Below are 23,733 nucleotides of genomic sequence, written 5' to 3' on the forward strand. Positions count from 1 at the left end.
AACTTTTTTCTGTAATAATTTAAAATGCAGTTACTTAAAGACTGTCATGTAAATTGTGTTATTTTGACCACTATAAAATTTGCAGAATTTTCAGTTTTTGTGCGCAGAATTCCCCCAAGAAGTACATCAGTCCCACTGCTTGGCTAGCTTACTACTCACACAGTGGAAACGATGCTCTATCGTGCACTGAAGCACTCACGTCACTTCCGTTCCACGGCTACGGGCTCGTCTCCAGAATGGAACGCGCCAGGATTAAAAGAACAAGCTTCAAGATTGGGTGACGTCATCGACCGGCGCCGTGCCACCACCACAGTACGGCTGGAGAGCAGTTTTCCCCGAGTGTTTGCTTATTCCGAAACTCCTCTCAAGTGCCCTTTGGACACATTTTTTTACGTTCTCCTGCACGGTCCTGGAGCTAGTTATATTACAACCCTGCACCCCCCCCCCAAGCAGCACTAAAGCAACCAAAAACAAAATTGAGAAAGGAAGGGCGAATTTGCAAACATCCCGCCCATTCATCGGTATCCCACCACTCACACCGTGGAATTGTGGCGCTAGCGCGCGCGCGCGGAGGAACTGACGTCACTTCCGTTCTACGGTCGCTGCCTGGGTCTACGGAATTGTGCGTGTGCGAGTCCTCCTCCGGAGGAGAAAGATGGAGGCGGGCGATGGGAGGCCACTAATGTGCGACCTGTTGCTGCAACCGGAGCTGCTCTCGCAGGAGTTCTTGTTGCTCACGCTGGAGCAGGTGAGTCCTGGAGCTCTCTGCTTGCTCTCTCACGGAGGTTGCACAGCAACCTGCCCTCCTCTCCTGCTTCGCTTTGCCCTGTCCATTTTGGTACTCTCGAATCGGGTTGGCTCTTTTTTTGGCTCCCAAAAAAAAAAAAGACGTTTCTACTTTCTCCTGTTCACTGGGAGGGCGCTGTCATTGCTTTCTCTAAGTGCTCCTCCGTTTACTTGCATTTATTTAAAAAATTGAACATTTTTGTTATAAGAGAGATCTAAATTTTACAATCGGGAATTTTTGGAAAATGGATCTGCAGTTCGCTTGCATGAATTAGATGAGTTCTGGTTTTGCGATGAAATAAATGGAAAAATAGAGATCAGTTTAAAAAAAAAAGGTTAATTCCCTATTCTGTTGATGGTTTGACTTTCTGAAGGTATACATTCTAATTTTTACTGCTGCAAAAACACAGAAAATCCTGTTAAATTTCAGTGCCCGTCTAGTCTGTCCATTCCTGATGCAGTCCTGTCATAGAACCACCCTGCAAGAAGCCTTACTCTCACATTTTTTGCATCTATGGATGCTCTATGCTTTATCCTATGTTGTCTAGAAGACTTTTACTATTTGACCTCCATTGGGAGCCACTGAGAGCTTCTTCTATCGACCACCCTTTCTTGAAAAAGTATTATGTTTATTATTGTCTCTGGTCCCACAGAGCAAGAACGACTAGTGATCTTGGGATTTTTCTTTGGGAGAAAAATTAAATATAATTATATTGGTGCTGTGGGTATTAGATGTAAAGCAGCAGGGGAAAACATGTCTATGAAAGTAGACAGTGTGCATAACCAGTTGGACAATGTCAAGGTATTCCTGCAGTGAGAGTGCCATGATAGAAATCACAAAAGGAAATCTTTTAGAATTTCATTTTTTCTGAGCTGTTCTTTAAGATAGACTTAGACCGCCAATAGGCAGACAGCAGAATTATGTCTGTAACATCACTTAATGTAGTGTAACTACACTACTAGCACTGGCAAAATCAGTAGCAGCAGCACTAACAGTATAAATGTTTTGAGAAAGATTTTAGAAATAAAGAAGTGCGCTGGGTTGGATTCAGAATATTTACAGCTTTTTTCACCAGTGGTGCTAGTATTGTAGAGGTTAGTGATTCCCCAAAAGGGAACACATTGCCAAATGCAATTATGGTTGTATAAAAGCATCAGTCTTGAACAGGTCACAATTTTTTTGCCCCTCCTGCCAAAAAAAAAATATCATCAGTAGCTACAAGCGATTGTTAAGTTGACAGAAAGCAATATCTCGTTATCTGGACCTACAGTGGAAAGGTACAAGCTTCTGTTAATTTTATAGCTAAGGAATCACTTGCTTCTGACTGAAGATTTTCTCATATTCATGGCTGCAAAAATCCTGATCACCTGGATGCCTCTCCTTCTGTATCTGCAACTGGGACCAGGGGAACCACTGGCAGGGTCCAGGGATGAGCAGCTGTTGTCAGGGCCAGAAAACCACAGCTGCAGTAGTGGCTGGAGATCTGCCATTGTGGGGCCATAAATCAGAGATTGAGGAATAGGCAGGGGGAGAAGCAGGGTATAGAGAAGGGAAAGAATTGTGGATTTGGAAGGAGAAAAAATAAACTATCAAAGGCAAAAAAAAAAAAAGTACCAGTAATATAAACCAAACAAAAAAAGGAAAAACATACACATTTTCCCTGGCTCCTAAAAATTTTGTCTGGTGTCTAGCTTTTCAGAATTTTATTTTATTTTATTTTTTTGCTACTGCTTGTTTATGAAAATTAGGGAGTTTTATTTGATAATGCTGGGAGCAGCAGGAGGAACTCTGTTGCTGGCAGCTCAGAGCCCTCGCCGTCCTTCAAGCACTGCCAAATAATCTAATTTTCTGTTCTATTCCAAGAAAAATCTAGGGTTGGTAGATCAGAGTTCTGACAGTAAGAGCACCGAAATGCAGTTGGCTCCTGCAAAGACTAAAGAGCAGCAACAAGATCCTGGGGTAGGCGCACACAAATGCAGCTCGGAAAATGTAGTTCGAGAAATAGATAAGAGGGAGATGAAGTAAAAAATTAGGCTTTTCATCTAGAACTGTAATTTTTCTTGTTGGTAAGGATAGCACAATAATGCAGTTAGATGGGATAGGAGGTTCAGTAGTGAGGGTAAGTTAGTAGGAAGCCCACCACTAAAAATGCCAGGAAAAAAAATGGATACCACTTCTGTTGGATTGCTGTGACATTTGGTTGGCGTTATGAAAGCTTTTCTCTGAAGAGAGATAATGAAAGAACCCTTTCTAAACCAGACCCATTTAATGCAGAAAATGTATTGAGGGCTAGAGACAACTTTATTATACCATTGTTTTTTTTGTTTTGTTTTTTTTACTTCTTCCAAGATTGGGGGGGGGGGGCAACAACAACTATTTTTCATTATATGCTCTCCACATATTTGAGTTCAAAATGTTGGATATAGTTTGTCTTTAAAGGAGGATTTAATCTTAAAATGTGACCTTAGTTCTCTTTATCTAAGAGATTTAACATTTTTCTCCACTCGTCAACACCCCATACTCCACACTTTTCAGGGCCAACAATGTTTCATTAGCAGACAAAGCATATATGTATCCAAAAAAACAAAACTGCAATCTAATTGGATAAGTTTGCCATCACTCTGAGTCAAGATTTGGTGGAAACATCTTTGGCAGAAATGTTAGGATCGTCTCTACCAACTTCGTACACCTTGAATTGTCAGTATTAGATTACTTTTAATAAAACTGTACAAGCTCTGGATTGAGTAATGTAATCTTTCTCTATCAACGAGCAGCATTAAATCAGCTCTAACTTGTGGGTTATCATCCAAAGGTGCGGACACAGACCCAGCTCTCAGAGCTTGGATAAGTCTTTCTGAGCATGCACAGGGTCTGCCATGCATGGTCGATGCCCTGGGAGCCTCTCAGTTTTCATCTAAACTATTGCATGAACATGTCTCCCAGTTTCTCTCTTGTGTTTTGGCTTTCTATTGGCCAGCTTTAGTTTGTAGGCTACCAGTTGTCGCATAATAGGGAATGGACCCACGAATCTCAGTTCAGATTTTAGTTGAGGGCATCTTTAGACGTGGTGCTTCATGTTGAGCTATACCAAGTCCTTGAGCTAGAGTTGGGGTGCTGGGTGACATTTCCAGTCTGCCTGCTTCTTGAAACGCCCCCGTCGCTTGTTCCAGGAGGCGGTGTGTCTTCTGCCAGGGATCCTGAAGTTTACGTCCAATTACGTTTGCTGCAGGGCAGATGACGGGAACTGGAAGAGGCTTCGGAGTATGAAAGGCGCTGACCCAGTGGAACTGCTCGCATGATTATTGTGGCAGAACCCGGCCCATGGGAGTAGGGAGACCCAGTTATCCTGCCGGTGGCTCACATAGGCTCGTAAAAAGGCCTTGAGATTCTGATTTATCCGCTCTGTTTGCCCAGTGTTCTGGGGGTGGTAAGCGGAAGTAAAATCCTAGGTGATTCCAAACTTCTTGCACAAGCTTTTTCAGAAGTGGACCGTAAGCTGTGCTCTCCAGTGCGAGAGAATGTGAAGGGGGGAGCCCATGCAGAAGGAACATGTCGGACAAAGAGTTTAGCCGGTTGAATTGCCGAGGGGAGTGAAATGTGCCCTCTTTGAAAATCGATCTACCATCACCCATATGGTGGAGAGGGGAAGGTCAGTGGCCAGGTGGGTCCAGGGTTCTGTGGGGGCTGGCAGCAGCTGTAACATCCTCCAAGGTCAAGCTTGAGGACTCTTGTTCATGGCACATGTGGGGCAGGATTCTACGAATCGCTTCATGTCCGTCTTCATCTGGGGCCACCAGTGATGCCAGAAAAATAACTCCAAGGTTTGGGTAATGCCCAGGTGGCCCCGCCAACCAGGATTCATGGGCCCACTGAAGAACTTTCTGCCATAGATGCTGTGGAACAACTACTCCAGGGGGAACTCTGCGCACAAAAACGCAAAATTCTGCAAACTTTATATTGGTCAAAATAACACAATTTACATGACAGTCTTTAAGTAAATAACTTTTTTCTGTATTAATTTAAAATGTATTACTTAAAGATGCAGAATGTAAATATTTTGAGCAGAAGTTCCCTAGAAATTCACTGTAAAAGTGTCCCACTCTCTCTGCCTAGTCCCCTGACCACTTTGCCCTCTCAGGCCCCAACACCTCCACCTACCAGTATCTCTCCCCTCCACCTCTAGGCTCAACCCCTTCCACTCTATCGCCACTCCCAGAGTTTGACCCCGTTCTCAGTACTGCCCCTCACACAGGCTCCCTCTGTCCCTCCCTCTCTCACACACATGCTCCCTCTCTCTAGTGCACATACACACACCCCCTCATACAGGGTCCCTTTCTCTTGCATAAACACCCATACAAGTTCCGTTTCTCTCTCACACATACACCCTCACACAGGCTACCTATGTCTCTCACACACCCCTTCCCGCAGGCTCTCTCTCACACATTTACAATCCCTTCACACAGGCTAACACCCTCGCATACACACACTCCCTTTTTCATACACACCAGCTCCCAATCTCTCACACACATACACTCTCTTTCACAATCTCCTCATATAGACTCCTTCTCTCTGGCACCCACACTCAGGTATCCCCCTGCTCTCTCACATCCCCCTGCTTATCCTCCCTGGTCTCTCTCACACACACCCTGCTTTCTCACCCCCTCTCTGGCACCCACACTCCTTCTCACCCCCCCTGCTCTGTCTCTCATCACTTCCCCTCACACACACCTCTCTACTCACATTCACTCTTACCAGGGCCTTCCTCTTCATCGCAAGCGGAGCACATCCCAGGGCGGCTTTCCTCTTCACCATGAACGATGCATGCTTCAGTCGGTGCGGCAGGACCTTCCTCTTCACCGTGAATGGTGCGTCGGGATCTTCCTCTTCGCTGGGATCTCCTCTGCTATTTTCTGCAGAATTTGGCAATTCTGCGCAAATTCTGCATTCCGCAGTATTCCCCCAGGACTAAACAATAGTCTTCCTAGAAAGGACTTTGATCATGGTAGCAATCACAATCCTCGCAGGGTCGATGAGATGTCATGAGGGTTCCAGGGAGTCTTAAGTGTCGAAGGAACGTGAGAGAGCATCAGGTTGTTGATTTTTCTCTGTGGGGTGATACTGCAGCTCAAAGTCAAACCGATTTGAAAAACAACGACCAGCGGGCTTACCAGGGAGTCATTCTCTGTGCTTGCTCTAGGTGTTCCAGATTTTTGTGATCTGTGTAGATAGTTACTGGGTGTCTGGCCCCTTCCAGCAGGTGTCACCATTCCTCTAAGGCTACATAACTGCTAGCAGCTTGCAATCTTCAATGGTATTGTATTTCTCTTGGGGAGGGGGGGAGGATTTTTCAGAAAGGAGCAGATCACGAGAGTATCATTGTGGTTGTGCTGCAGGAGGATAGCCAAAGGTAGAAGAATCTATCTCCAGTATGAATGGCTTAGAAAGGTCCGGATGATGCGGACACAGGTCATGAGTGAACTCCTCCTTGAGGTGCTGAAATGCTTGGTATTTGAGCCCTTCTTGTTAAGAGCTGTGGGCAGGGCGACCCAGGAATGAATTGCCTATAGTAGTTCACGAACCCAAGGAAGTGCTGCAAAGTTTTGCCTACAAGCTGGAACCATTCCAGGATGGCTTTCAGGTTTTCCGGATCCATGGATAGGCCTTGATGGGAGATGATATGTCCCAGAAATGGGAGTTCCTCCTTTTCAAAGGTGCTCTTCTCTAGCTTTGTGTAGCGATGTTGCTCCCAGAGCCTCTGGAGGACTTGCTTCACATAGCCTTGATGCTTCTTCAGGGATTTAGAAAAGATCAGTATACCACCACATGGGAACAGAGCAGACCACAAAAAATCTTGTTGATAATAAAATAAAGACCGCAGGGGCATTGCATAACCCAAAGAGCATCACCAGGTACTCATGATGGCAATCTCTGGTATTAAAGGCAGTTTTCCATTTGTCACCCTCTCGGATCCTAATAAGGTTATATACCCACTGTAGGTCAAGCTTGGTAAATAATTTCACCCCTTGGAGGCGATTGAAGAGCTCTGTGATCAAGGGAAGAGGATAATGGTTCTTCTTGGTTATAACGATGGGACAGTGATAGTCAGTGCAGTCTGTCCTCCTTCCCCACGAAAAAGAAGCCAGCCACGACAGTTGGCAAAGGGCAAATAAAGCTTCTGTCCATATTGTCTTTGATATATTTGGACATTGCCTCTGTCTCTAGGGTGGAAAGTAGGCATACCCTACCCTTCCCTGAGACCAAGTCAGTGGCACAGTTGTAGAATCGATGTGGTGACAGGCCCTCCGCCTGCTGTTTTATAAAGTCAGCAGCATAGTCTGCATATAGCAGTGACAAACCCGGTATCTCCGGGGTAACTGTATGGGCAAGGTAAACAACAGGTGAAACTTTAGAGAGACATTGCTCCTGGCAGTGGGAGCTCCCTCCAAGCAATCTGTAGAGTACCCCAGTCGATATGAGGCTGGTGCAGTATGAATCAGAGTAGACCTAATATACCGTTGACTGGCTTGGGAAGCATGTACAAGCTGATCTGTTCCCTATGCAAGAGAGTGTTCTGCATAGCGAGTGAATGATTGCCATCATGACTTGCCTGGGTAAGAGTTCACTATGAACGGACGAGATAGAAAGTGCATTGTCCAGAGGGACGGTCAGGATCCCTTAGTGCTGTACCAATGATTCATGGATGAAGTGCCTCCAGTGCCGGTATCAACGAAGGCTTGGGTAGCCACATGGGTGTTCCCAAATGAGAGACTAACAGAATTTGTGGAGAGGAACAAGGTCGACATAGGGTGGCCTCTCCCACCAGGTCTAGGTCCTGAAGTTTCCCAGCTTAGCCAGGAAATGATTCAGGAAATGTCTTGGGGCAGCACAATAAAGACACAAATTGAAGCATCGGCGCTTCTGCTTCTCTTCTGTGGACAACTTAAGGTGGTCTATCTGTATTGCTTCCACTGGTGCTGGTTCTGACGCCGGGGATGACCTGAAAGCCACCAGTCACTTGAATAAAGGAGTAAGGCGAATGGAGCGACGAGTCAAGCCCCTCTCGAGCCCATTCTTGGAATCAGAGGTCCAGGCATATGGCTAGGCTGACTAACCCCTCCATGGTATCAGACAGATCCCGGGCAGCCAGCTCATCCTTAATGCCTAAAGAATGCGATTAGACTTTCACTGCCCCACTGAAGTTCAGAGGCCAGGGTGTGGAAATGAATCACATACTCCCCCAACAGACCGGGAGCCTTTTCAGAACTATAGGAGCTCAGACACCATGGAAGGCGAGCGGTCTGGCTTGTCAAAAATCAGGTGACATTTGCTCATGAAGCTGTTCAGGTCCCCTAGGAGCGGATCCTCTCTCTCCCAAAGGGGTGAACCCAGGCTAGGATGGGACCGCCTAACAAAGATAGGATGTAGGTAACTTTTACCCGATCAGATGGGAACAGTGGTGCCTGTAGTTAAACTGCATCTGGCATTAGTTCAAGAAACCTCTACATTTAGTGGGATCTCCATCATACCTCTGAGGTGGCAGCAAATGAAGCGTGGAAGTGGTAGGCTGTGCCGGAACAGGCTTCAAAGGAGTGGGACGGGCAGCCATCCCCTGAAGATAATCAGTCATGGTATTCAATTGGTCTTGCTGCTGATGGAGCTGGTGAGCTAACCCGGCAATGGCGGAGGCCTGGGACGAGTCCAAGCTTATGGCGTCAGCAAACTCTGATTAGTGCCTTGGAAGTGGGCCCTTGGTGCTGTGGCGTAGTTGAAGCTGCCTTGTAGGTAAACCTACGAGGCCTACGCTGACAGCTGGCAAATGTGCTCTGAAGCGGGGACAGTCTGGAACTTCACCTGTACCAGCCACCTCCCCTGCAGGTTGAGCCCTTTGGGTTCTGGCGGCCGGCAGGTCTTAGATGGGTCCCTAGGGTAGTCAATAGAGCAAGAGTTCAAGGGCATGTCAGTGTCAGGATAGGCAGCAGACTGGGGAATCTGGGGGGGCAGACAGTCAAGGTTGGGTCTAATGCAAGAAGTCAGGTTCAAGGCAAGGGGTTAGTAGCAGAATATCAGGCTAGAAGAAAACGAATACACATAGGAGACAGTGGACGAGACTGGGACAAGAAGACAAGCTGGATGAGGCAGGCTGGGCAAAAATGCAGGAACACAGGAGCAACACACCCTGGCACTAAGCAGGAGCTCCATTGCTGAGGCATCGCGGATCGTCTCGGGGAGCCTTAAATAACGAGGACCCGTGATGTCATCGCAGGGTGCCACGGGGGCTTTCCCTGCTGCGGGCCCTTTGAATCACAGTGTGTGTGCATAAGGAGGCCCAGGGAGCGAGCGGGCAGATGGCATCTAGGCGTGGCACGACAGGCTCCTTTACATTCCTCCGTGGGCGGTGTCTGTGCTGTGAAAGAAGAGCAACCTGGTCTAGGGTAAGCGCAGCTGCTCCTGGAACCGTCCTGTGGGCTGCCAAACGTAACATTTTTTCTTGTCGCTGCCTCGGCCGCCCCCTCAACAGACCTTTTTAAGCTCTAAAAAAAAAAAATAAAATGGAAAAATGTCAGGGAACAAAGCTTGTAGTCAGCAGGTTTAATGCCTGTGGAAGTGGGCATCATATGTCCAGCATGAACACCCACTTGGTTTGCAATATTACTGGCCTGGAAGATGGAGGCCTTATAGAAGGCAATAGTGTAAGACTTTTTTTTTAATACAGATTTTTTTATACTTTTTTCAGTGTTTCAAAGTGGAGTCCATTCAGGTACTGTAGGTATTTCCCTATTCCCAGAGGGCTTTCAATCTAAGTTTGTGCCTGAGGCAATGGAGTGGGACGTGACTTGCCCAAGGTCACAAGGAACGAGAGTAGGACTCGAACCCTGGTCCCCGCTGCTTTAACCGCTAGGCTACTCCTGTACTCTGACTTCCAAGCCTCGGTGCAAGAGTGAGCAGAGGAGCCACTCTACTTCCCAGAGCAAGCCATCTTTGGACTTCTGGCACCATAAAGAGCATTGGTCATGCTGTGTATCGACCTCCCACAAGTCAGGGAAGACTCTCCCCCGCCCCATGGCAAGTCATGAGCTGAGGTGAGGAAGCAGACCGTGCTGGATGAGGCATGAGGATCTCCTCAGCGTCTAAGAAACCAATGGACCTTCTCCTCCGTGGAGCTATCCCTGTCCTTCCTGGCGCAGAGGCTCCTCAGAGCTCCAGGCAACCTATTCCTCCTGCACTTTCCAGGCCTGGCACCATTCCGAGTGCCTTTCATCTCATCGGTGTATTCCAGGACGCAGTCACTCTCCTCCGCATGGCGTACTGCAGTACTGTCCGTCTCATTGAAGAGGAGTCTTCCTTGGCGGGTAGAGCATTGATGCAGACGGTGTTCTTACTATCATCAGAGGTCAGGACTGGTGCCAGTTAGCGGAATGCTTTGGTGCTACCCCAGCCCAGGGCGCGTCGGAGCCCAGGGTCCCCCGCAGCCGCCGACTTTGTGCATCTGACCTTGTGTCTGGCATTGCTTTGATGCCCGGTGAGGACAAACCAAGAGGATGTGCCGCTGCCTCCTCCTCCAGCAGACCCGCCTTTTTGAAGTTTGCGAAGAATTTCTTTGCATCCTTGAGTTTTGGACAGAGAGGGAAGTTGGGAGGCCTTCCTTTACAGGATGAAGGAACTGCTTTATAGGCAACAGGGCTTCGGAAGACTCCGACCTTGCCCGGGGACTCCCAGCAGTGGGAGTGATTATGCTTTCCTGGCTTGATCGATTTTGCCTGCTTCAAGGAAAGTCCCCTCAGAAGTCGTAAGGAGTGGAGTCGGCCCATTCCGAGATCCTCTTTGGATCATCAGAGGTCGCCTCCGCCATCTCCCTGTCTGTCGTCTCGGTGCTAGCTGAGTGTCACTCGGTGATCTGGTGAGGAGGATTCTACAGGGTTTTCCTTCAGATCTCCTACCGAGCTTGCCTCCTGCTCGTAGTCAGAAAGACTTACCTGAGCTGTGAGAGCAGGGTTTATGTCCGTGCTGTCGGATGCCGCCGCCCACAAGTTATAGCTGATTCCTCCAGCGGTTTGGAGAGCAGCAATTTAATAAATGTGTAACTGAAATAATATATCTCTAGTCTCAGGTTTTGCAGATCAAGTTCGGATCGGTTCATCTTTCTATAGCACTTGTGGGTTTGTTTAACTCTCTTTTTTTTTTGTTTTTTGTTTTCTGAAAATGTTGATCTGATTGAAAGAGGGGAGTCGGTCTGGTCTCGCAGATTTGCAGTTTTAGAGGATTTTGTTCAAGATTGCCCAGAAGACGTTTCACAGACTACTGTATTGTTTGTTTGTTTGTTTTTTAATAATTTGATTTTATTTCTGAGAAGTCCATAGAAATCCTAGCCCAGAGAAAATGAGCACACATGCCAAGTTAGCGATTTTTCATTTTTATCAAGGAGAAACTTGTGGTGATGGTTTGCAAGTACAACTTTCCATTTAAATTAGTTATTCCGTGCATTTTGTTTTCTAGTGCACTGGTATATATTTAAATAGAATCTACCGTATAGGATTAATTTGGGGGTAGAGAGTTCTAGGAACCAGGTCACCCTGGCAAATTGTTGCTTGCGGTCTGCTGCTGTTGCCCATGCGCGGGAGGAGTCACCCCCTGAAGAAAGCTGCATGTCTCTGCTGTGGATGGCCAGGGGAAAGCCGTATGTGACCGTGATGGGAGGCCTGGAAACGGCCCCTCACCCTGCTGCTGTGAGAGGCGCAAGGGGCCATCTCTGAAAAGAACTGCCGGGGCCAGTGCTTGACACCCCCCCCCCCCCCTGCACAAAAACGCAAAGAGAAGGCTTCAAGAGGCTGGTAGAAAGGGAAAGGTGGGGAAAATACCCCCCCACAGAAAAAGCAAAAACAATTTAGAGCAAAATGAATAAAAGATCTCAAGGAAAAGCAATATTTATAGTGGCTCCTAAAATTTGTGACTGCTACCCCGAGTTCTTGAATGAGTTTCCACCCCGTGATAAATTTGATATCGTGTGTAATGGAAACACGTTTGCAGTGCAGCGTGGTACTGCATGCAGAATAACCTAGTAAATGATTGGCCTATCCACTTCTTCCTTTTCTCTTTTTAAAACTGATTTCAGTTCTCCTACTTAGATTTTTCAATTAGACATCGTATTCCCTCATGCTGGCAGTCATGATGATGATTATATATATATTATTTTTTTTTACTTTGTGTATTACTTTGTCTTGTTTTATGCTGCTGTTATGTGACTTATTCTATGTATGTAAAATTGTACCCAGCTCCAAAATATGGAGTGCTGAAAAGAAGTGCAAAAAGCAGAATCTAAATAAATAGATAAATACATTAAATAAATAAAGGTTATAACCCAGCTGCCAGCCAGAGAAGCTTGAGAACTTTTAGGAGATTTCTCCTTATCCAAATCAGTTTTGTTATTTTCTTCTTTGGTTCTCTCTCCTTCTGACCATACATGTTCCCATACTGTATCTCCCCCCTCTCCACATCTAACTTCTAAGCTTTGTGATCTCAGTAGCTACCAAAATGAGTGAAGTTGTTGGCAAGCCACCTGGCCTCCTCATTTCCCACGACCTTGTTGGCTGATTTCTAGGTGCCACCACTCCAGGTTGGTTTCTGGGACGTTGTGGCAGCTAATCCTTGACCTGCAGGGGGTCCCGCTTCCTTTATCCATCTATCACGGCTAAAAGTAGAAATGGTGAAGCATCATGGCTGATAGGATGGGGGGGTGTTTGTGGAAGCAGTGCCCTAACCAGCCATAGTGGTTAGGGGTAGGGATCAAAGCTGATGGGGGAGTGCAGTGTTTCAGATGCAGGGAGTTCCCTGGAGTCCCTGAGAATCGTCTTATCAGTACAAACTGGCACAGCAGAAAGGATGGACTCTGCTCTCAACCACTACACGGTGTCTAGCAGAGCTGCAAACCAAAGATAGAAACAAGGGCTGTTTGCCCCGTTGTGCTCTCTTTACTGTAGGGCACCTTGGTCAGGATGCCATGTAAAAACGGATTTAACCTGTCATAATTTAGAGGCTGATTTTCTGCTTTGGAAAGGGGGAGGAGACATCTGAAAAGAGCACTGTAAATCTGTCAGTTTTATTTTTTTATGCCTTCAGTTACTGGCAACAAGTTTGTTTAGGGCAGCAATCGGCGCAGAGACAGGATGTTTCAAAAAAATGTGACGTACGACTGAGAGAATCCTACCGTTATTATTTAAGTAATTCCACTCGTTATTCTGCACTTCCCAGGAAGAGGCAAAGCTGATTCCATTAAAAACAATCAAAGCTTGGGTAGGGGGAAGGCTGCCGCATATGGATACTGGTTTTCAAGCTCCTTCCCTTGGACTGAATTTCCTATACATTTTCTTGGGGTTTTTTGTTACTGACCTGTTAGAAAAGGGAAGTTTGTGGCTTCCTTTTCTTCATCCACGCCGGTCCAGGAGCCCATAGGTATCCATGTTCAGGGTCCGATTATTCCAAATGGAGAGGCCTGGTGGCAAAATCCCCTCTTCTCCCACGTCAGTACTTTGATAGCACTGACAGCGACTACCTTTGCAAAATGATTGGTGATGGCAGGACCCGACGCGGAGGATTCCTTGAATGAAGTAGATGCCATGGATAGGAGGGAACTGGTGACCCCCCTGGCCATAATTCCAGAAAGGGAGAATGCCCAGATGTGCGGACTGGAGGGTGTCCTGAAAAGGTTGCGGAAAACTCCGGAGGGAGGATCTCGTGCCACTTCGGAACTCCACGGGAGTTGGTACCAAGTTATATGTTGCAGCCGCCATTGTGGATCCCTGAAGAATGAAGGGGTTCCCGGTGCCTATATGTTGTGTCCGTCACTGTCCGCCTCTGCTCCGCCCACCTTACCTCGTTGGCGACTCCCTTTGGGGTTGATGGAAGGCTAGCTGCTGCGGCGTCTTCAGGCTGTCCTCCTCCAGCGTTCCCGGACCGGCTCGACACTGCAAGCCGCCATGTTGACCAGATGCCTAAGGGCGCGCGCGCGGCCCGACTGATGTACCAGTGTTGGCGTGAACCTCAGGGGCGTCCCCCTGAGATGACATCACCGGCTCCAGATATTTAAGGTCTCAGTTTTCGCTAACAAGACAAGTTAGCAAGGGATTGTTACCTTGCTTTCTCCTGGTCGCTGCGGATGGGATTCGCTCTCAGCAAACCTAGCTACTCTGCCTCCTCGGACTTCACTAGAGGTACCCGCTCCTCGGGTGCCTCGTTCTCTCTTTTTCTTTGCAGGTCGCAATCCGGAACCGGTACTCGCTCCTCGAGGGCCCACATCCCGGACTTGCTCCTGAATACCACTTCTGCTAAAAAGTCATCGCTGCTTACAACATTGTGAGTTTCCATCTATCTCTCAGAGCTTTCCCTGGGTACAGGTACTCGCTCCTCAAGGGCCTAATGTATACCATCTCCTAGGCTGCCTTAAGAGACTATTATGTGAGTGTTACCATTAAGGACTTGTTCCAGTACTCTGCATATACTGTCTACTCACTGTCTTAGTTTTTCTACAGCTCAGCCACCCTGGGATCGCTGTTCCAATACCTGAGGGACTATAGCCCAGGTGGGCATTTCCAGCTCACTACTGCCACCTCTGGTGGTTTACCATATTGTCTAATAAAAGAACTAGTGTGTGTCTGTCTCCTACACTAAGCCTGATCAGTGGTCCCTCTCGGGATATCCCCCAAGAGCATGGTCACCAACCACTGGTCCAAGGGTCCACCTACAACTATTCTAAATAACTACAGATTGCTAATACCAGCTTTAACAACAGAGCTTTCTGACAGATTGCTAACTCCTAGCTTTCTCTACAGAGCTTTGACATCAGATTGCTATCTCCTCACGGAGATCACAGCAGATTCACATCAGATTGCTAACTCCGCACGGAGAACACAACACTATGGCAGTGTCCACCGCGAGGTTTAGGAGACTGTGGCAAAGGGAATTTGCCATCTACTCCGCTTTATGTTCATCAGCTATGGGTTGCCAGAGGGCCAGTGCATACAAAAGAGCACTGTATGCTAACCACAATCTGTTGCTAACATAGCAGCCATTAAGAGAGGGCCCAGGCCTCAAGTGCAGTCTGAGGCATTCGCAGAAGGCTGGAGCAATAATTTCCATCATTAAGAAGCCTTGGCACCTTTTGCTGTGGCACCACATTTTTTCAGGATCAACCTTGTTTTGCTTTCACCCGTGGAAGAAATATAAAGGAAATGGTCACCAAGGCTGTGTTATCCAATGCAGTTCCAAAGGGAACACAATCATCATTAGAGCATTTTAAGTGAACAAACAGCAGTAGGGCCAGAATAGTGGCCTCCGGATAAACAAAGTAAAATCAGGCTAACTAAACATACTGATTGTTCAGCAGCTTGGGGTAATATACATTTTGATATACATTGGCCGTACGAGGAGATCTGTTCCAATTAGACTCAACAAGCATAGAAGCTGCTTACACACACCCACAGATTGAAGGTACTCATGGCTCAGCACTGTATAGACGTCACTCTTCAAGATTTAAGGTGACTGATTATAGATCATGTCTGTACTAAAGTGTGGAGGTGACAGAGAAGCCTTATTAGACAAATTTGAGCAATTCTGGATTTATACTCTTGATATAGTGCATCCTGCTGGGTTCACTTAGAAATGGCTTGGTATTTGATAATTTAACATGGATTCAATACGGTTGAAGATTCTTGACGACAACGGCGAGTCAGCGATGTACATGTCTTTTTTTTTTTTTTTTTGATTGGTGATGGAAACCTTCTGGCAACTGTATGTGTGGGGGGGTTTTTTGTTTTTGTTTTGTTTTTTTTAGAATGTGGCTGAAGAAAACACCGCAGCTCTTCGTGTCATGGTGTGCGAGTCCTTTCAGCTATGGTGAGATTGGTGCTGCCCGACTGGCGAAGCAGCTAGGCCCCCCCACCAACAGCAGGTGGACCCGCTCGTGCTGGGGCGGGGACTGGGCTTCACCTTTACCAGCCTCTCCTCCCCACAGGTTGAGCCCTTGTGTTCTGAGGTTGGCAGGACTCCCGTAGAGAGCAATTCAGGCAGCGCCGGTCAACAGGTCAAGGTCGGGGCAGGCGGAGATCAGGCAACATTGGTATCCAAAGCACAGGTGGAAATCCAAGAGGCAGTCAGAGAGAACGGAAAATGGAGGACAGGACCAGGAGAGGTCAAGGCAAGGAGCAGGGCGGGAACAGCAGCAGGAATGGAGAAGCAACATGCACGGCAGAAGGGACCTGTTGCCGAGGCACTGGCTAGGAGCGTGCCTGGGGCTTAAATATACAACACACCGCTGCTTGTGTACTTAAATCTGAGCAGCGGAGTGCGCGCTTAAGGAGCAGCATTCTGGGGCTCGGCGGATGGTGTCCACGCCGCAGGCACGGGTGGCAGGGTGTCAGGGTAAGAGGCTGGTCATGAGACCGTCCCGCAGCTGGCCAAACACTGCACTTCATGTGAGAGAAACGTTTGAAAACATTTTCCTCTCTTTATCTGTAACAAAAAGCAAAAGTCTGCATGTGGTATATTGGGACCTATGATTACATTTAGGCATAATTATAAGCTAATAAGTATGACATGGAGCCTTCCAGTCTGAAGGTCCCTTTTGTGATTACTGCAGTGCGTTTCCCAGTAACTGACAGAGGGTTGGTTTGTGCATCTCCTGTAATGCGTGCAGTGATGGCAGCTCCCTCCCTCCTATGAGTATTGCAGTGCGTTTCCCAGTAACTGACAGAGGGCTGGTTTGTGCATCTCCTGTAATGCGTGCAGTGATGGCAGCTCCCTCCCTCCTGTGAATATTGCAGTGCATTTCCCAGTAACTGACAGAGGGCTGGTTTGTGCATCTCCTGTAATGCGTGCAGTGATGGCAGCTCCCTCCCTCCTATGAGTATTGCAGTGCATTTCCCAGTAACTGACAGAGGGCTGGTTTGTGCATCTCCTGTAATGCGTGCAGTGATGGCAGCTCCCTCCCTCCTGTGAATATTGCAGTGCGTTTCCCAGTAACTGACAGAGGGCTGGTTTGTGCATCTCCTGTAATGCGTGCAGTGATGGCAGCTCCCTCCCTCCTATGAGTATTGCAGTGCATTTCCCAGTAACTGACAGAGGGCTGGTTTGTGCATCTCCTGTAATGCGTGCAGTGATGGCAGCTCCCTCCCTCCTATGAGTATTGCAGTGCATTTCCCAGTAACTGACAGAGGGCTGGTTTGTGCATCTCCTGTAATGCGTGCAGTGATGGCAGCTCCCTCCCTCCTATGAGTATTGCAGTGCATTTCCCAGTAACTGACAGAGGGCTGGTTTGTGCATCTCCTGTAATGCGTGCAGTGATGGCAGCTCCCTCCCTCCTGTGAGTATTGCAGTGCATTTCCCAGTAACTGACAGAGGGCTGGTTTGTGCATCTCCTGTAATGCGTGCAGTGATGGCAGCTCCCTCCCTCCTATGAGTATTGCAGTGCATTTCCCAGTAACTGACAGAGGGCTGGTTTGTGCATCTCCTGTAATGCGTGCAGTGATGGCAGCTCCCTCCCTCCTATGAGTATTGCAGTGCGTTTCCCAGTAACTGACAGAGGGCTGGTTTGTGCATCTCCTGTAATGCGTGCAGTGATGGCAGCTCCCTCCCTCCTATGAGTGTTGCAGTGCGTTTCCCAGTAACTGACAGAGGGCTGGTTTGTGCATCTCCTGTAATGCGTGCAGTGATGGCAGCTCCCTCCCTCCTATGAGTGTTGCAGTGCGTTTCCCAGTAACTGACAGAGGGCTGGTTTGTGCATCTCCTGTAATGCGTGCAGTGATGGCAGCTCCCTCCCTCCTATGAGTATTGCAGTGCATTTCCCAGTAACTGACAGAGGGCTGGTTTGTGCATCTCCTGTAATGCGTGCAGTGATGGCAGCTCCCTCCCTCCTATGAGTATTGCAGTGCATTTCCCAGTAACTGACAGAGGGCTGGTTTGTGCATCTCCTGTAATGCGTGCAGTGATGGCAGCTCCCTCCCTCCTATGAGTATTGCAGTGCATTTCCCAGTAACTGACAGAGGGCTGGTTTGTGCATCTCCTGTAATGCGTGCAGTGATGGCAGCTCCCTCCCTCCTATGACTATTGCAGTGCATTTCCCAGTAACTGACAGAGGGCTGGTTTGTGCATCTCCTGTAATGCGTGCAGTGATGGCAGCTCCCTCCCTCCTATGAGTATTGCAGTGCATTTCCCAGTAACTGACAGAGGGCTGGTTTGTGCATCTCCTGTAATGCGTGCAGTGATGGCAGCTCCCTCCCTCCTATGAGTATTGCAGTGCATTTCCCAGTAACTGACAGAGGGCTGGTTTGTGCATCTCCTGTAATGCGTGCAGTGATGGCAGCTCCCTCCCTCCTATGAGTATTGCAGTGCATTTCCCAGTAACTGACAGAGGGCTGGTTTGTGCATCTCCTGTAATGCGTGCAGTGATGGCAGCTCCCTCCCTCCTATGAGTATTGCAGTGCATTTCCCAGTAACTGACAGAGGGCTGGTTTGTGCATCTCCTGTAATGCGTGCAGTGATGGCAGCTCCCTCCCTCCTGTGAATATTGCAGTGCATTTCCCAGTAACTGACAGAGGGCTGGTTTGTGCATCTCCTGTAATGCGTGCAGTGATGGCAGCTCCCTCCCTCCTGTGAATATTGCAGTGCATTTCCCAGTAACTGACAGAGGGCTGGTTTGTGCATCTCCTGTAATGCGTGCAGTGATGGCAGCTCCCTCCCTCCTGTGAATATTGCAGTGCATTTCCCAGTAACTGACAGAGGGCTGGTTTGTGCATCTCCTGTAATGCGTGCAGTGATGGCAGCTCCCTCCCTCCTATGAGTCTCCTATGAGTATTGCAGTGCGTTTCCCAGTAACTGACAGAGGGCTGGTTTGTGCATCTCCTGTAATGCGTGCAGTGATGGCAGCTCCCTCCCTCCTATGAGTATTGCAGTGCGTTTCCCAGTAACTGACAGAGGGCTGGTTTGTGCATCTCCTGTAATGCGTGCAGTGATGGCAGCTCCCTCCCTCCTATGAGTATTGCAGTGCGTTTCCCAGTAACTGACAGAGGGCTGGTTTGTGCATCTCCTGTAATGCGTGCAGTGATGGCAGCTCCCTCCCTCCTATGAGTATTGCAGTGCGTTTCCCAGTAACTGACAGAGGGCTGGTTTGTGCATCTCCTGTAATGCGTGCAGTGATGGCAGCTCCCTCCCTCCTGTGAATATTGCAGTGCGTTTCCCAGTAACTGACAGAGGGCTGGTTTGTGCATCTCCTGTAATGCGTGCAGTGATGGCAGCTCCCTCCCTCCTGTGAATATTGCAGTGCATTTCCCAGTAACTGACAGAGGGCTGGTTTGTGCATCTCCTGTAATGCGTGCAGTGATGGCAGCTCCCTCCCTCCTGTGAATATTGCAGTGCATTTCCCAGTAACTGACAGAGGGCTGGTTTGTGCATCTCCTGTAATGCGTGCAGTGATAGCAGCTCCCTCCCTCCTGAGCGTGCAGTACCTCCACGGAACCGAAACTCAACAGCAGAACCATTTTTTTTTTCCTTCCCTGATTGGATAGCCGGTACTCTCCTCCCCCTTCAGAACTGATCAAGTTGGTTCACCACCACCACCACCCCCCTGCAGCAACGTAAGAGACCCAGCTAATTTTAAACCCAGCGTTTAAGCCAGAGCCATTTAAAACCCGGGGACAGAGGCAATCTGTTCTAGCTTTTAGACCCCTTAGAACTACCTTGTCACCCAAATGTTGTAAGAGTGTTATTAGTTTATCCTTGCCTTTAAAATTAAAATGGCTTTATAATAGCAATACTCCATGGCGCTGTCTCTTTTTTTTTTTTTTTGTCCAGATCCCAAACTGCTTTATGTGTAGAATATTTTTAAGCACTTTAAGCCAAGACTCCCCAAACCTAGCCTGCTGATTCCATGGCCAGTCGGGTTTCCAGGACATTCACAGTGAACATGCAAGAGAGACATGTGCATATACTGAGTTTCCAATGTGTGCAGTTTTATTTCATGAATATTCAGTGTGGATATCCCGAAAACCTGACTGGCGGTGGAAGCCCTGCCATAGTTGAACCATATCAGGTAACCCATTCAAAGGGACTGGAAAAGCAAGATCTTCTCCCACCTTAGTTCATTGGGGGGAGAAGGCCATTCACCAGGCCTTTTCAGCCAGAGGCAGCTCTGCCTTAACTTAAATGCTTCAGAATATAAGAAACGAAATCAGGAGCATGAATCCCATCTTATCCCTGTCTGCTTTCAGTTTGTGTAGCTCACGGCAAGTTACATTCAGGTACTGTATTTATTTTATTTATTTATTTATTGTTTTTGTTATACCGAGTTTCATGACAGGCATCACATCAACCCGGTTTACAATTAACAAAGTGTGAAAGGCATAACGTAGCGTAATAAACAATATTCTCAATAAAAACCTTGAACTTTAAATACAGGGAATCAGAAAAGGATGTGAGAAAGTTACAAAAAACAGGGTAGGTAGGTATTTCCCTGTATCTAAGGGACTGATTTATTAAGCTTTTTTCCCCCCATAGATTCTGTGTAAACCAGTTTCAAAGTTTCTACCTGAGGCAATGGAGGATGAAGCGACTTGTCCGAGGTCAGAAGGAGGAGCAGTGGGATTTGACCCCTGGCTTCCCTAATGCTCCACCTGCTGCTCCAAATCCTAGGCTGCTGTTCCACTCCCCACCAGGCTTCTCTTAGCTATTCGAGAAGAATCAGTGCACTTTTAGAATAAAAATGTTTGTGGTATAAGCATACTCGTGTAATTTTCTGTGGAAGAATAATTATTTTTGTGGGGACAGTTTTCTGTAAGTATTAAACGTTGCTGTCTTTGTTTTCTTGTAGAAGAATATATCAGTTCAAGAAGCCGTAAATGACAAGCAAAAGCTCACTGATCTCTATATCCAGCACGCCATGCCTCTGCCTCAGAGGGATTTGCCTAAGAGTAGATGGGGGAAAATGATAGAGAAGAAAAGAGGGAAAAGTGAACCTGCTCATCTCCGTATAAGGTATTGTGTCTGTCTGGTTGTGAATCAAAATGCAATTGTTAGTGACTTGGGCTATTCCTGTGTAAGTAGTTTGTCATATTCCATAGAAAAACAAAAAATGTGATCAACAACATCTTCCATGAGCAAAACCATTTTGATCACTATCTACGTTATCTTGTAAAAACCTTCACACACTTTTTCATTTTTTCACATTCTGCTGTCTAAAACATAGAAATCATAATGCATTAAAATAGGAGCTTGTTTCACTGATCTACACAACACTCCACATCAATTATAGAAATGTTTGAAAAGTAATAGAATAACAAAACAAAAGTCTCCCACGTTAATGCATTTTGATTTTCTCCTAGCACGAGCAGGATGGTAGTCCTCACACATGGATGACATCATCATAAGGAGCCCGGCATGGAAACTTATGTCAAAGTTTCGAGAAACTTTGACTGGCACACTGAGCAAGCCCAGCATGCCACTATCTGCGCGTCCACGCAGGATCCCTCTTCAGTCTCTTTTGCGTGAAGCTATCTTCTCACGGTTCAGGAGCTCGTGCTCTTTTTTTCAGTATTTTCCAATAATTCCCGGTCAGTTCTGACTTTGCCAGCTCCAGGGTCCCTCTTCTCCCTACCGGTTAGTCAGCAGGGTGGCGCAATACATTTTCTCCCTTCTTTGCGGTCGATTCCTGGTGGAGTCTTGCCTTCGGTGGTCGCTGGGCACAGACTGCTCACCAGTTCTTTTTTGCAATGGCAATGGCATCATCTGGTTTTTGTCGATGCTCCCAGTGTCCACGGATTGTGTCCCTAACTGATCTGCATGAGGTTTGTATCCTTTGCCTGGGGGCATTGCATGATGTCAAGGGCGTAACGTTTTTGCAAACAGATGACCCTCACAGGCTATCACACCTGTTTAGATAAGATGGAGAAGCTCTTCGTTTCCAAAAACTTGGAACCCTTGACTCCAGCGTCAGGGGGGCATCAACTTCAAGAGGCCACAGAGAACCGATGGACACCAAACATTCACGTTCCACTCCCCCATCGGGGCCCCCTCTGAAGAGAGGAGCCGGAAATCAGCCATCATCGGTATCTTCACGCTCCAGGACGTCTGTATCGTCTCCATCCTTCTCAGCACTGGGGAAAGACCAGGCCGAGCACCAGGGGAATTCACGGAAGCATCGTTGCCGTCTTCGCATGGCATTGGGCACAGGGTCCGCACCGGTATTAGCTGTGTTGCCCCCGAAGTGACCCCAAGGAGAGGAGGCACCGTCTTCCATCAAACCCAGGAGTCCAGGCATTCCCCACCGGTGCCAGGCACCGATCTCCCTTGGGGCTCTGAGAGAGATCTGGTGATGTCTCTCCCTCCTCCGTCCGTTCTGTCCTCGACTTCCAAGAGGAGTTGGATCCTAGGGTGCAATTGGTGGTGCTCCAAACCCTTCAGGGCATTGAGCTGCCGGCACCACTGGTGCTGGAGCCTGCACCCTCGATATTGGCACTGTTGCTGGAGTGCCTTGATGTCCTTGGCATCCTCCCCATGCAGCCGCTGCTGGTACCCAGGGGTCCATTGATGCCCCGGCGGCCACTGTTACCTCCTCTGTGTGGTGCGATTCCCATTGTGGGTTCTTCCAAGGAGGAAGGCCCGGCGCAGCCCGCAGCGCTGCAAAGACCCTTGGTTCCTTGACCGGCTTTCTCTGGTCCAGTTCTGGGTCCTCCGGGGGCTTTAGTGCCCTCTGTGCCTAAACCGAGGGGCCTGGGTAGGGGCACTCCATTGGTGTCTCCGGGTGATCTCAGTGAAGAAGATGCCCCATATGACCATGGGGAGGTGTGATACCTCAGAGTCTTTGTCTGATGACTCTGGGGACCTTCCCTCGGTCCTGTCTCCTCCGGAGGAGCAACAACGGTCCCCACCTGAGGACTTGACCTTTGCGTGGTTTGTCTGGGCCATGGCAGAAACCATCCCATTTTGGCTTCTGACAGAAGAGGATGCCAGGCGTAAAATGCTGGAGGTTGTCCAGTTTGTTGATGCCCCTAAGGAAGTGGTAGAGGTTCCCGTATATGACATCTTCAAGGAGCTACTGCTTAGAATTTGGGAACATCCCATCTCTGTGCCTCTGATAAATAGGAAAGCTGGTGCTATCTACCTGGTACAGCAGGGTTTAAGAGTCGCCAACCCCCCACACCAGTCTGTTGTGGTGGTGTCCGCCCTCAAGAAAGTCAAGCATTCCTATTCCCATGCCTCCGCCCCTCCCGGTCGAGAGCACTGGCTGCGCTGGGCAGGAAGGTATTCCAGGATGCCAAGTTGATCACCTATATTGCTTCCTACCAGTTGTATATGACACAGTACTCTTAGAACCTCTGGAAACAGGTCCAGGAATTATCCGAGCATCTGCCTCAGCAGCAACAGGACGCTTTTATGGCTCTTGTCCAGCAAGGCTTGGAATGTGGCGAGCATGAAGTACGCTCCACCTACGTGTCATCACCAAGTGCCTGGCAGTGGTGGGAGCGCACCTCCACCATCTAGGGGTGCAGGTGTTCCCCTACTTGGATGACTGGCTGGACAAGAGCTCCACCCAAGAGGGGGCGCTTCGGTCTCTGCATTTGACCGTTCAGGTGTTGGACTCCCTCGGGTTTGTCATCAAATACCGAAGTCCCATCTGACCCCGTTGCCGCAGTTGAACTTCATCGGCACTCGGCTGGACACAGCACAGGCCAGAGTCTATCTGTCCCAATATCTGGTGCTTGCACTGGTATCCCTTTCGGATCTGGTTCACCAGAGCCGCCCACTTCATGCTTCACCTCCTGGATCACATGGCGGCCACTGTCCATGTTTCACACTCGCCTCCTTTCCAGATTGTGCTCACCATGGATACGTCGACCCTGGGATGGGGTGCCCATGTGGAGGGCCTCTGCACCCAGGGCCGGTGGTCTATTCAGGAAGCTCAGTGC

General features: G+C 48.2%; 1 protein-coding gene across 1 annotated transcript in view; it reads left to right on the forward strand.

Annotated features, from left to right (window-relative positions):
* The first annotated feature begins 335 nt into the window (after positions 1-335).
* The window catches only part of C5H2orf49 (chromosome 5 C2orf49 homolog), a 34,065-nt gene continuing 10,667 nt past the window's right edge, over positions 336-23,733 (forward strand). Inside the window, exons 1-2 of the mRNA XM_029604850.1 lie at positions 336-748; positions 20,640-20,803. Coding sequence (XP_029460710.1) covers positions 656-748; positions 20,640-20,803 — 257 coding nt within the window. The 5' untranslated portion in view covers positions 336-655. The remainder of the gene's footprint in view (positions 749-20,639; positions 20,804-23,733) is intronic.

The sequence above is a fragment of the Rhinatrema bivittatum genome, chromosome 5, assembly GCF_901001135.1.
Source record: "Rhinatrema bivittatum chromosome 5, aRhiBiv1.1, whole genome shotgun sequence".
Taxonomy (NCBI): domain Eukaryota; kingdom Metazoa; phylum Chordata; class Amphibia; order Gymnophiona; family Rhinatrematidae; genus Rhinatrema; species Rhinatrema bivittatum.